The 14810-nt window shown below is 38.7% G+C and overlaps 2 protein-coding genes across 5 annotated transcripts in view; both read left to right on the top strand.

Moving 5' to 3' along the window:
* alox5a (arachidonate 5-lipoxygenase a) overlaps positions 1-13660 on the top strand; it is a 47475-nt gene extending 33815 nt beyond the window's left edge. Inside the window, exons 9-14 of one of the 4 annotated variants that reach the window (XR_015505319.1) lie at positions 2343-2429; positions 4715-4893; positions 4972-5093; positions 9886-9986; positions 10079-10599; positions 12216-13660. Coding sequence is in view for 1 of the 4 variants with exons in the window: in NM_001303262.2 (NP_001290191.2) it covers positions 2343-2429; positions 4715-4893; positions 4972-5093; positions 9886-9986; positions 10079-10249; positions 12676-12855 (840 nt within the window). In the remaining 3 variants the exon portion in view is untranslated. 4 annotated transcript variants of the gene reach the window in all.
* The window catches only part of vdac2 (voltage-dependent anion channel 2), a 732443-nt gene that overhangs the window by 302327 nt on the left and 415306 nt on the right, over positions 1-14810 (top strand). The window lies entirely within an intron of this gene.

Raw genomic sequence — 14810 nt, 5'->3', positions numbered from 1 at the left:
AAAACACATTTCAAAAATATACAAAAAGGACAACATAAACATGTAACAGTAAACAAATACACTGAAGAAAAGCAAACAAAATAAAATAAAAAAAAATAACAAAGTAAAAAACACTAGTACAATCTTATTTACAGAAAATACAGGTCTGCAATGGGCTGACCAGAACTAAGTCCAGTACCAAGCTATGAGTAGGGGGTGGGAATTATATAGCCACATTTCCACTTTCAGGCCAGTGCGAGCCAGGGCTTTTATCAGGCCAGGCCGGGCCAATCGACTGGGAGGTTAAGCAGTGAAACCAAAATCATGTTGCTTTTCCACTGTCGGGCTAGTAGCTTGCAGTGCGTTATGCAAACCTGCCCCCAGATTGTCCCCTCGAATCAAATGTCACAAAGCCTTCCCAGTTCAGTGGGATTCAGGCAGATAAAGCACACCATCGCATCATCACGATTAAAATAAAGACAACCAAAACAAACAAATGACACGTTACTGTACAGCAGCACATTAAATGTCCACAGGCACAGGCCTATTTATTTTCATTTATTACATTTGTTTAGGCTACTCTCCGACTGACTGTTGGCATCATGCATTCAGTGGTTTTGCCACTAATGGAGGGACCCAGCGCACCATCCATAATATAAAAGCACAGAAATTCTCGGGTAATAACTCGGTCTAAAATGTATTTATAACATCCTCGTTTTGATAGACGCCGTTAAACATTCAGCCCAAATGCTCTGTAGAGACCTAAAACATATACACTTTTTCCTAGGCTATATGACACTCAATAGGTAATTCCCCTTTATTTAAAAGAATAACTTAAGGATGTTGCATATAATTTGATCTTGATCTTTATCTTAAGTAAAGAAAAGTGTTGTGTTTCAGGACATAAGAGCAAGTAATACAATATAGCCTAAATATCGTTGTGCTCAGCAGCTCTACATTTAAAGTTTCATTTAAAAATTTTAACACGTCATATAAAAACATAAACACTTGTTTTTTACTTGCAGTTTTTCCCAATCCGTTCATAAAGCAGCACTGCGCAGGACTGGATGACAGAAAAGTAGTTTCTGATGGTTTGACTCTCCCCAACAAATGCCCTGTTTGCACGATTTGATTAATATTTGACGATTTGATTTATATCAAAAGTTTCTAATAACTGGACAAGGTGGAATATCAACAGTGGTAATAGCTGACTACAACGAGAGGAAAATTTGAAAAGTTTCTGATGGTTTCACTCTCCCCAAAAAATGCCCTTTTTGCACGATTTGATTAATATCATCGTATCCAAATACTTCATAAATAATATTTCAAAACTCTGTTGTTTATTGTTTTCTAGAAAATATCTGAAATCTTTTTTTCAGATAGGCCTTTGTATAATGAAAGTTATATATGGCTTGAAACGTTTTAATTTATTTACATTTACATTTAGTCATTTAGCAGACGCTTTTATCCAAAGCGACTTACAAATGAGGACAAGGAAGCAATTTACACAACTATAAGAGCAACAATGAATAAGTGCTATAGGCAAGTTTCAGGTCTGTAAAGTCTAAGAAGGAAAGTATTAGTAATGTTTTTTTTTTTTTGAGTACAGTTAGTGGTATATCCAGAGAGGCAATTGAAGATTAGGAAGTGAAGTGGAGACTAAATAGTTGAGTTTTATTTGTATTGTATATACCCTATATATATTAACCTGTTCAACACCACTTTCCATGTCTCCTCTTAATGTCCTTTCCAATGTCTTGAGACTAGATGGTAAGTTATCAGAAGAAAATTGCAGATTAACAATTCGATTAAATAATTTCAAAATTGAACCTTTAGCACAGGGATCTATGCCCAGTATGGTGTAGATCTGAAGCAGGAGGTACATTAGGAAAGTTGACTTTTTTTTTTTTTTGTGCACAAAATCTCAAATTTATGAATATCTGAAAAAAATTAGCTTTAGGAATTTTAAACTGAGATGCCAACTGACCAAAAGAGGCAAAAACACTATCAATGTAAAGTTCACCAACAGAAGCCAATCCAAGGTCTATCCATGAGGCATAGGCAATGTCCAAGAGAGAAGGGTAAAAGAGAGGATTGGAGTGTATTGTGGATAATAAAAGGATATTATAAAGACCAAAATGCCAAATATCTTTTTTGTGTTCGACAGAAGACAGAAGATCATTGTTTTGAAATAAGTAACGGGTGAGAATTTGATTGTAGACTCTTCATTTTTGGCTGAAAATCTCTTTAAGTGACTTTTGAATGTGTGGCATGGTTTGTTTTTGCCAAATAGCCAAATGATGGTGTGAGTTTAAATGCATGTTTGAGCACACATTTTTAAATGCCACCTCCTGTTCTTCTAGCTGCTGTTACCACACATCCGTTTCACCATTGCCATTAACACCAAGGCTCGTGAGCAGCTCATCTGTGAGTGTGGACTCTTTGACAAGGTCAGCTTTTCTCTCACTTCCTCCAGTAGTATAATCTAATATTTCCGATGCACATGCAAGCTGTGTGTATAAAATATGTGTTTGAGCAGCTAGTGCACGTAATATTCTGCATGCACTGAATGCAAGCCTGTGTGTATTAAATTGAGCGTATACTTTGGCTTTTAATAAATTTCTTTCATGTTTGTTGCACTTTGTCACTATAAAAAATGTATTTTAAAAGCATCAGTACTAATTACAGTTATTTAACATGCTAGAGGGTTTGAATCATTATTTACACTTTACAATATCACAAACAGTTAATCAAAATGAATATGTAATTAAAAACTCATACAATGCCTATAAAAAATCATCATACGCTGTGAAATTCTATATATTTACTCACATTACACCCTGCTTTGCTTTTACAGTGATGGGTTGCAGCTGGAAGGGCATCTGCTGTGTAAAACATATGCTGGATAAGTTGGCGGTTCATTTCGCTGTGGCAACCCCAGATTATTAAAGGAACTAAACCGAAAATGAATGAATGAATGAATGAATGAATGACACCCTGCTTTCAAAAGAACCCAGAAGAAATTTGTAGAAAGGCACAGGTTAGGAGAAGACTACAAAACTATTTCAAAGGCTGGATAGGTTATTTGGAATGTGATTTGATTTCACACTATATGATAATTAAATACATTATTTCAAAGGGGATGATGATTTTTTTATAGGCCCTGTTTTTTAGACACAATCTTGGTGGTATGTGATGTGATGTGGTCTTCAGACTGCCAGTGCATTTGTGTTGGATGATTTTCAGTTTTTCTCATATTAGTACTCCAGTAGGTGGTGACTCTTTATGGGTGAAGGATTGATTTGTTCAAACAGTGATCAGAAAAAAAAACTGTGCTTAAAACAAAAATATCCTGTCATCTTTCTTACATTACACTTACATTTACATTACCAGTGACTTTTCATTTTCAATTGTGCTCACTCATCCTCGTACAACGCTTGTTTTCATCTCCTTTTTCACATAAACAACTAAATGAATGCTCAGGTCTGTTTAACCGACTATATTATCAATCATTTTCTTTTTCGGCTTAGTCCCTTTATCAATCTGGAGTCACCCCAGCGGAATGAACCACCAACTTATCCAGCATATGTTTTATGCAGCAGATGCCCTTCCAGCTGCAACCCATCTCTGGGAAACATCCATACACAGTCATTCACACTCATACATTATGGACAATTTAGCCTACCCAATTTACCTGTACCGCATGTCTTTGGACTGTGAGGGAAACCGGAGCACCCGGAGGAAACCCATGCAAACGCGAGGAGAAAATGCAAACTCCACACAGAAACGGCAACTGACTCAGCTGAGGCTCGAACCAGCGACCTTCTTGCTGCGAGGTGATAGCACTACCTACTACGCCACCGCGTCGCCCGACTATACATATTATTAATGCTATAAAAGGTACACCATGAATTTGAAAATAGCCAATCTGAACAACACTTCCGTGCATATAAACCCATTTATAAACAAGAACACAATCTACATAAGCTTTGCGTGACTAAAATAGTTTTAAAACATACCTGTCTAAAAGTAATATTTCAGCTGTGGTTGTTTTGAACTGCATAACGTCATTGCCCTCCAGCGTGCAAAAGTAATTCCGATTTTGCTTCAGGATTTAGAAAAGTTTTGATTCTGCATTTTTGGGAGAAGCCCTTTTAGAAACAATCTTTCTTTTCATGGATACAAGCCCATGTTGGTTGTTCAGAAAGAAGTTCAGGTTGATGTAGAGTTTGCCTGATGACATCTCTCTGTCAGCGGTAGATCTGTGCTTCACGTGTGTGCGCGGGTGACGTATCTGTCTGCTAAAAGAGGCTGCGTAGAAATTCTAATATAAATTTGTTGACAGACAGTTTAAGAAACCTGTCGTAATTGAGTTATTTGTCGGTCCGACAATATTGTTTTATGCCTTATCCAGAATATAAAAATACAAATTAACACATTTAGATCATTCACTTTAATCATTACTATTGGAATGTGAAGAGACTTTCAACCAGCACAACAAAAAATGTTTCTGAAGACAATCACCTACTGCACTTTTAATTTTTGAATCTGATGAAATTGTATTCATGTCACAATATAAATCGCTGATTCGCAGTAAAACAAAATATCGCAATGTCAGATTTTTCCAATATCCTGCAGCCCCAATACACAGACATCCATTCAACTGAGATTAGAATTCTTTTCTAAAACACAAATGCAACTCTTTGCCTATGGGTTCTCTCTGTGTGTCTTACAGGCTAATGGGACAGGTGGAGGTGGACACATAGAACTTGTCCAGAGGTCCATGAAGGTCTTCACGTACAAGTCCTTGTGTTTCCCAGAGAATATAAAAGCACGAGGCATGGACAGCCAGGAGGAACTGCCATACTACTTCTACAGAGATGATGGCTGCGCGGTCTGGGAGACTGTGAAAAGGTATGTTGCACAGCTAAAAAAAAAAACTTTTAATGATTAATAATATGATGAATATGACGTATATCAATGTTCTTCTAGTTTTGTGTCCGATGTTGTTGACATCTACTATGACAAAGATGAAACGGTGCAGGAGGATGAAGAGATCCAGGCGTTTGTCAAAGATGTTTGCAGCTTTGGAATGCAGGATTTGGACCATTGTGGTAAATACATGCTTCAAGAGTTCACATTAGCTGATGATTGACTATAAATCTTTTTTAGCATGCTATCATAGGAGAGAGCCCTGAGCTCATAAGATCCTCGAGCCCGGGGCTCCCTCCCATTTGCAAGGTGAGAGGGGAGTTAGAGCTCAGGTAGATCTCAAGAAATCCCCTGCTGTAGTAGCTTATGAACAGATAGTGATTGCTCTTGAGAGATAACTACTTACTAGTTGCATGTCTGTAGTGCTGATTTGGATTAGTCAATTAGTCAATTAATTTGCATGTATTGGACGGTGGGAGGAAACCGGGAAACCCGGGGGATACCGACGTGAGCACGGAGAGAATGTGAAAACTTCACACAGTGACGTTCTTGCTGTGAGGCAACAGTGCTAACCACTGAGCCACCGTGCCACCCATCTAGGAAAGGAGGAGGAGCAGTAGGGGTGGAAGGAGGGATTCTTCAAAATGAAGATGGCTGTTATGGCACTTAAGGGTATTTAAGGTGGCTTAGGAATTGTCTAATTAGTGAATCATAAATTGAATAATGCGGGACCAGCCGCAAGCAATCATAAGCATGTGATCCTCTTTAAATTAGTTTCTAAATAAGCTTCACTTAAAATTATATTAAAAATTGCATAATGCCATGAAGGCGTTCTGCTTAATCTGGGTTTCAGTCAACATGATATTTTGGTACGACTCATTTCAATTCAATTCCACAAATCGGTTGAATAATTCAGTGAATCACTTGTGAAGACAAATGCTGGATGGGCCCTCATGATTCTTTGCAGAGGGAGGTTGATTGGTGTTAAACAGCCCATTCCATTTAGTAGGGGTAATCAATTTTAAAGAATGGAACACACTGCATTGTCAGTGTGTTTGAACAAATCAGTGTTTCAATGATTCACTTATTAAGAAAACCATTTGTGGTTAGGGTTAGTGTTTAGGACATGTTTCAGGTTTAACTTCTATGTAAGATGTGACAACATTCTAATCAGGCCCATACAGCATTTGACATACGTTACTGCATCTGGAACAAATCACAACGTCCCAAAAGATCAGAAGATACAGAATCCGTCATATCTGTGACCTATAACTGCATTGAAACACTTCTGATGTTTTCAAATATAGTAAAACAAAAACAATACGATGGTATACTAGATGGAAAATTTCATGTAGCTTTCAGACAGACAGTACAAGCTTCAGTAGCCATTGTATAGACAGACTAAACAGACTTTTGAAAATGGGGGCGAGGCTATCCACAATCACTCTCTGGCTGGTTTTCTGGACCCCAATTCCCTCTGTTGTTGCCCAATTCTTCAAGCCCCTCTCATGAACATTACACAACCGGTAGACTAAAAGTATGGTTGGTAGCAAAATATGCACATATGACCATTTACACTCACAAAATATGTGTAAATCGTCATGTATTTTAAAATGTATAGCATGGATGGAGACAAACGCCAGTCTGGACGAAGAGCATTTACATTTAAAAACACTATTTAATTACAAAAAATGCATAATGGATTAAATGCAGCTTCAGAGATTCTTTAGGCTGTAAACCCTCTTATGTAGATGTTATCATAGTTACCTTTGACCTGTTTTGAGCTGAGCTAATAAGGCTTGGGGTTAACATGCTCCTGCAGGGCATATACTGGCTTTTTTCAGGCACAGTGGTCCATGGTTATCCCATAGCAAATGTAAGCAGGCCCAGTGTGGGCTAGCCCAGGTTTGGCCCACAGCTCATTGTGAATAGCGCACACTAGCAGACACCCCACATTAATCGCATGATGACCATCCATTTTGGACCCAGAGCATTTTTTTCTGGGCCCATGCAGGCTTTGTATAGGCAGCCCATTTCCCATTCGATGAAAGGACTACTACCACCATCTGCCAACTTGTAAAAGGGAGGAATGAGCTTTGCCAATGCATTTTTAAGCGCACCAAAACACATTTTTCACTGTGGTTGAATTAATTATTTAGTATTTCTTTTTATTTGTATTAGTTTTACATATTTTATAGTGTATAGATCATTTGTACTCCCATTTTGAGTGTTAGGACCAGTGTGGATCAAGTGAGGTTTTTTTGAGGTCTAAGGGAGGGCTGCCCATTCAGAGCAAGCACCTATAGCACAACATTTTGCCAATGAGCATACTTGCCAGAGCCATTAACACTACTGCATTTTTGTTTTGGTTATGGTTTGCTATGGTAATGCTTGGCATCCACACTAATCTGGCATCTTTGGTATTCCAAATTCTTTGAACCGTGTTCTCATAATAAAATAAATAATTTATCATTTATTCATTTTCTTTTCAGCTTAGTCCCTTTATTAATCTGGGGTCACCACAGTGGAATGAACTGCCAACTTATCAAGCATATGTTTTACGCAGCGGATGCCCTTCCAGCTGCAACCCATCAATGGGAAACATCCATACACTCTCATTCACACACAAACACTACGGACAGTTTAAAATTCGGAAGAAACCCATGCTAACACGGGAAGAAAATACAAACTCCACACAGAAATGCTAAAATATATGATTAATTGATTCCAATTTTAAAATATTTATATGATAAATACATCCACAATGTATCTTTTTTAGCATGGTGTTTTTTTTGTGTAGTCAATTTGTAACTTCAAAGTGTATCTAAAGGGTGAGATCCTTATTTTCTTTTGTATGTATTTTCTCCTGTTTATGATTGAGAGAGGAAACCCGGGGAAGTCATTTTCATCTTTGAATTTTGCTTTTATTAAGCTGGTCCTCTAAAACTTAGCTGCTTTTTGTTTTTGTTTTTTTTGTTTTGTTTTTGTTTTGTCTGTTGTTTTAGGTCATATTCAGTCAGTTTGATATTTACATAGACTGTAAAAGTTATGGACGTAGTATCCGTGACATCAACCATAGTATGAATAAGCATGCTGCTAGTATGTTTAAAGTATGAATTAGCATGCTTCTAGTATGTTTAAATTAGTATAGTATAAATTAGCATCTAGTATGTTTATAGTATGAATTAGCAAGTTGCTAGTATGTATGATTAGTATGTTTGTTAGTATGTTTCTAGTATGGATTAGTATATTACTAGTATGAATTAGCATGTTGCTAGTATGTTTATAGTATGAATTACCATGTTGCTAGTATGTTTATAGTATGAATTAGCATGCTGCTATATGTTTATAGTATGAATTAGCATGCTGTTAGTATATGTTTATAGTATGAATTATCATGTTGCTAGTATGATTAGTATGTTTGTTAGTATATTATTATTAGCCTGTGGATTTGTATATTGTTAGTATAAACTGGTATGTTGTTAGTATGTCCAAATGTAAAGTCAATGGCAGTTTTTCATAATGGTAGTCTATGGGACAGTTGCTAGGGTGACGTAGCGGTTGCTTGGGTGTGCTAAGTAAGTTGAATGGTGGCCAGTGATTGGCAGTCTGAGTTAAATGAGCCCAACATTAAGTCTGTGGCTGCGTCCGAAACCGCATACTTCCATACTATATAGTACGCTAAAATCAGTATGCGAGCTGAAGAAATGTCCAAATTCATAGAATTCGAAAATCAGTATGCGAGAAGAACCCGGATGACTTACTACTTCCGGCGAGATTCTAGAGTGCGCATCCCATGCATGCTGCGCTATCCCATGATGCCCCGCGAGCGAATTCATGAATGGGAGTAAAGCAACGCAATTGACACAGGTAGGTCACGTGACCAGGACAAAATGGCGGATGTAGTACGTCCGAATTCCATTCATACTTTTCACATTCATACTGTATAGAATGTACTTTTCTAACGGCCGAGTTGTACGTTTAAATTCAAAAGCAGTACCTACTGAGTAGTAGGCGGTTTCGGATGCAGCCTTTATGACAATCTGGCGCAAAGTTATGAGGTCACAAAGTTTGGTCTAAGGTTAAGTCAATGGGACTTTTCTGAATTTCCGGGTTAGTTTTCAGAAAACCGTAAGTCAGATCAGTTGGAAAAGATATAGCAACCTAATTCAGTACAGTTTGGAGATTGTTTGGTGGTTGTAGTATGAACGGTCTATGAGGAGATGAGTTCTTAAAATAGTCTAAGAAGCAGAAGTTTATTGAGTAGTATGTTGGCATTCTCAAGCCTATGAACTAGAAAATGCTGGTGTTTAATTTCAGTAGACGGATTGAAATGCAAACTTTAAAAAAATATAGGAGCAATCCACAATCCGTCTCTGGGTGATCTTCTAGACTATTTTACATCATCTTTGAATTACCAAAAAAAAAAAAAACCAGAAAATGCGCTGGGTGCCCTTAGGCTAGCCCTAATTGGTACCATAAAGGGCTAGTGCAGGCTTGTTTAATGGGGACTAGAACAGAAGGCTTGCTTGTGGAGTATAATATCTAAATAGAATAGAGCAAATGACTATGTGTCTGACCTGTCTCAAATGCTACAAATGGTTGGCTCCAGGCCAAGCTCATGAAAAAAAAGTTTTAAACAGAGTGGCTTAACAGTTTCTTTCTCAGTTAACTTTTCAGTTAACCTCAGATCTTTAGTTAGCAAACTAATAAATCATAGTTTCAGGCAGGGGCGTAGTGGACATTTTGAAGGTGGATTGGGGTGGAGTGGGGGGTTGGTCAGCTGTATGAAATCTGAAAGTTTACATTTTTAATCACCTGTTTGTACATGCTCTGTCTCTAAAAGTGACCCATCCCCCGCCCCCTCTGTTGCTACGCCCCTGGTTTCAGGCCAGACTGTGTTCTCAGGAATGTAAATGTGCTTAACCTCTAAATGGCCCTTTAGAGATGACACGTTTTTTTTTTTATTTTCAGAATTTCCCAAGAGTTTGCAAACCAAAGAGGAACTGGTGGAGTATCTAACTGTCGTCATCTTTACTGCCTCTGCACAACACGCTGCAGTAAACTTTGGCCAGGTGAAAGTATATTTCTGCCATATTTTGTTGCAAGAAAAATGGAAAAAAAATCTCCTATAGGTTAAAATCCATGCTCTGATACTTTACTTTAGTATGACTGGTGTTCATGGATCCCAAACTCCCCACCAACCATGCGGAAACCTCCTCCTATGAAGAAAGGCGAGGTGGACTTACAGTATATAGTGGAGAGTCTGCCTGACCGAGGACGCTCCTGTTGGCATCTGGGAGCTGTTTGGGCCCTCAGTCAGTTTCAAGAAAATGAGGTCTGGGCTAAGTGCTTATCTGCTTAAAACATAATACAGGGTAATGCTAAAAGACTTTGAACTTGGCAGTAACCTGGGTTAAGCGCTTGAACTGTATGCCATTACAAAATTGGCGTGTTTAAGGTCTGTTTTCTTTAAAAATCCATGATCTCCACTGGCTGAGTGATATCCGATTGCACTCCATTAAATTAATTTTTTCCTTGCCATGTCGTTAAAATATGAACATTTATTTTACCCCAGTATCTTCAATAGAGCTTCTGCGCTAACCTGCCGGTTCTGACGAGTGCGTGCAAGTAAAAGGCTTTTTGTCTCATTTAATGCTTGAGCAACTAAGGGCCTACTCACACTATGCCATCCGTACCATGCCCAGGCCCGTTTCCCGGATTGTTTGAGAAGTTTGAGTGAGCTGAATCGGGCTCACAAGCCTGAAACTGAAAGCGAGTTGTGACTTTTAAGAGACTGTTTCATATGGATTTATTAATCATACTTACTGTTCAGTGAACGCAAACTGCCGTAGTTTATTAAATACGCAAACTCCTCACTGCACGACAGCTGCGCACCTTCAGCAGACCTCCTCATTCCTGCAGCACGGGGGCTTTGATTGTTTATGAGCGCCAAAAGTGGCGGATCTGTTCGGTGACATATTTGACTGCATGTCACTGAATATTAAACAACTGAAACGCTATAACTAGAGAAATCTCCACTGTGCTACTGAGTGAGAGCGCTTCTCACAGAACAGTGCAGCAGCGATGACGAAAGTGTGCCGAGGCCCGATTTTGGTGTGAGTGCGGGCCGTTGGGGGAGACGGGAGGGGGGACAAGCGTACTTTGGCCCGGTTCGAGGCAACTGTGGCCCCGTTTACACTAGTGCGTTTTAGTTTGAAAACGCATAAGTTTTGCTACGGTTACGCCATCCGTCCACACTACGCCGGAGTTCTCGAGCGCCGAAAACGGAGCTTTTTGAAAACGCTGGAGAGGCCGTTTTCATTCTAAAACGCTGCTGCTCCGTCTCAGTGTGGATGGGGAAAGACAGAGACATCTGAAAACGGAGGCGGGGCTGCAAACGTTCGCCTATCTGATTGGGGCTTTTCCTCAATATTAAGTAGCCCACACACAGTTCAGTCTCGCATCCTCTTCTTGTAAGTTAAGACTTCGCAAGTTTGATCAAGGCTGCAGTCTCCCCCTTCTCAGTTTGATATGGAAAACAGACTATACCGAGGACACGGGTAAATCTTCAAAGGGAACAGTGTACTTTATAACTTCATTCACATCACCTTGGCTACGTTGTTTCACTTTCTCAACAATAAAATGTAAACATGATATAAGGAACTGCCTATTTTCTTTTTAATATTAGCAACTTAACAGACAGCAGAAATGTTGAGGCGTCGTGCTGCATGAGCGTCATCTTCACTGTGTGGATATTTATAACAAAACGGAGCCGATAACAACTGCCTCCTTTCAATTTCAGTGAAAATACGAAACGCACCCTCTCTTTTGCTGAATATCAGTTTTAATAATCGATAATTATAAAAGTATAACATACAATAAGTTTATACATTGTAGGAAATAAAGATAAAAATGTACCTGGATTAATCATTAACTTATCTTTGCGCTTAACCAAAACATGTTACCCGTGAACAAGTAACTTAATAGATGTCAATGACCAAAGTCAGGGAATTGGCCTATGTCGTTAGATAAAGACAACAACATGAATGAAATATCACGTTTAGCAAATATAGTGAGATTAGTTCCAGCGAGAGATGCGTGATGAGCAGTCCGACAAGCAGAGCTCTCATCTGGGTAGAAATGCTGGAGCGCTTGCCCGAGAGTGTGTGTGTGGTCACGTGATGTGGGTTTTCAGCGTTTTGGTGTGGACGGAGAGCTGTTCAGAAACGCTGGGTAAAACGCGAGTGTGGACGCGGATCGTTTTCATTCTACAACGCCGTTTTAAAACTAAAACGCACTAGTGTAAACGGGGCCCGTACCTAGTGTGAGTATGGCCTAAATCAGGGGTGGCCAATCATGTTCCTGGAGAGCCACCTTCCTGCAGATTTCAGTTGCTACCCATATCAAACACATCTGAACCAATTAATTAGGACCTGAACACCACGTGATAATTACAGGCAGGTGTGTTTAATATGGGTTGCAACTGAAATCTGCGGAATGGTGACTCTACAGGAACAGGGTTGGCCAGCCCTGAACTAAATGAATGCCAAAATCTATTTAACTGAATGTATTTAAATTACATTACAACATCGATGCTGTAAAAGGAACCTAATAAAATGGAAAAAAGTCACATTAACTGTTCACTGGAAGTTTATCAGTATGGGAAGAAACACTAGTTTCGCATATACCCTATTACACAATACATACATTATATTGTGCTATAACAGGTACTAAAAGTGTTGTTGTTGTTTTTTTTTGCAGTTGTTCCTAGGCATGTATCCAGATGAACACTTTATTGAGAAACCGGTGAAAGAGGTCATGGTGAAATTTGGCAAGAAACTTGCAGAAGTGAGCAAAACCATCAAGAATCGAAATGAGGGAAAGAAGCTGCCTTACTACTATCTGTCTCCAGACAGAATCCCAAACAGTGTGGCTGTGTAATTCACCACTCTCATCAAACCAGAAGTGCTACACTGATAGTAGCAAGTGTTTATGGGTTTAAAAAACAACAACATCAATTTTATATTAGAATGATTAGCCCTCCTGATTTATTAGACCCCTGTATATTTTCCCTGATTTCTGTCTAACACAAAGAAGGTGTTTTCAACACATTTCTAAACATGATAGTTTTAATAACTGATTTATTTTATCTTTGCCATGATTAAAGCAAAGTCCCTTTAAGGCAAGTCATTTCACTTGGCGGCTATCTTTGAAACAGCACTCGTGCAGTAGGCATGGGCATTCTGTTTAAATGGGAAAACATCAAATTCTTCAAAATTGCTTGCCAAGCTTACGTTTGAATTTCATGTTAGGACTCATCATTAAAATTAAACAACATGGTTCTCTTTAGTTTCACTTCTAAACGTCCAAATCACACAAAATCTGCAGAAACTCACGTCTGGTCCAAGCCCATCCCCTGGAGTATCGTCAGTCTTTAGCAATCAATGATGGGCTCCTGTACTAGGAGGCTGGCTTTATTCGCGATATAGCGATCAATGATTGGCTCCTGTACTAGAAGGCGGGCTTTATTCGCCATATAGCGATTGATGGTTGGCTCCTGTACTACAAGGCGGGCTTTATTCGTCATATAGCAATCGATGATTGGCTCCTGTACTAGAAGCCGGGTTTTATTCACCATATAGCGATCGATGATTGGCTCCTCTACTGGAAGGCGGGCTTTATTTGCCATGTAGCGGTAGATGATTAGCTCCTGTACTAGAAAGCGGGTAAGACAAAAACAGATTTCAAAAAATAAAAAAAATAAATAAATACGCAAGTTAATAACAGGGTGAGAATATGGTAAAATCTGAAAACGTGGTAAAAATCCAACAAGGTCTTTTCTTTTTTTAGATTGTTTTTGAAAATTGTTGGTTGGGTTAAGGGAAATGGATGGGTCAATCGAAAAAAATTGGTTGGGTTTAGGGAAGGATGAGGGTGGGTCAGTCGATTGGTCGGTCGGTCGGTCAGTCAGTCAGTCAAACAGTCAGTCTACAGCGGCCTCTGGTGGGTTTATGCGAGAATAGCAGGCGCGAATGGCATTTGCAAGAGAAATTTGAGATCTGAAAAAGCGTACACAGCAGCCTCTTGTGGGTTTGCGAAAACAAAAACTGCAAAAATACGTACCTTCTGGGATGTTTTTCGTGGCCTCCAGAAATGTATATATAGGTACGTTTTCAGAATGAGCCTGGGTTGGTCTCGTGTCTTCAATGGTTATTGATTATAGTAAGTAATATTTTACTAGATGTTTTCAAGATACTACCCAGAAGACATACAACATCATAGTACATTAATATTAGGTTAGATTTAGGTCTCCAGCACTTAATGACAATGTTATTTTGACATTCAATAATAATGTGAAATGACGTTGATATTTGGTTGATTTTAGGTTGTGTTGCCCTTATAAAAATTATTGCAGTTTTTTAACAGAATACTGCAGCTTCTTAAAGGAATACTGCAGTTTTAGTTAACTTCTGAAATGTGCAGTTTTTTGGACACAAAAACTGCCTAATTTAAGCATAGTGCAGTATAACTGCAACACAACTGAAGTACTATAATACAACCAACTGCAGTACATCTACTGCAATACAACTGAAGTACAACTACAGTACAACTACTGCAATACAACTAAAGTACTACAACAGTACAACTGACATACACTATTGCAATACAACTAAAGTACTTCTACAATACAACTGCAGTACAAATACTACTTTCCCTGCTCGGTGGACGATGGTTCTCAAATAAGGTTTCAGTCCTGCAGTTGTATTGCTGAAGTACTACCACAATATATTGTATTGCACTTTTCAGAAGTATGACTATCTAGAGAAATACATCTACAATCATCTACATGTATCTGCAATATATGGTAAAACTAAAATGCACTTTTAATACTTATG

The sequence above is a fragment of the Danio rerio genome, chromosome 13 (genome assembly GCF_052040795.2).
Source record: "Danio rerio strain M-AB ecotype USA chromosome 13, GRCz13ab, whole genome shotgun sequence".
Taxonomy (NCBI): domain Eukaryota; kingdom Metazoa; phylum Chordata; class Actinopteri; order Cypriniformes; family Danionidae; genus Danio; species Danio rerio.
This window is presented reverse-complemented; position numbering and strand designations above follow the sequence as displayed.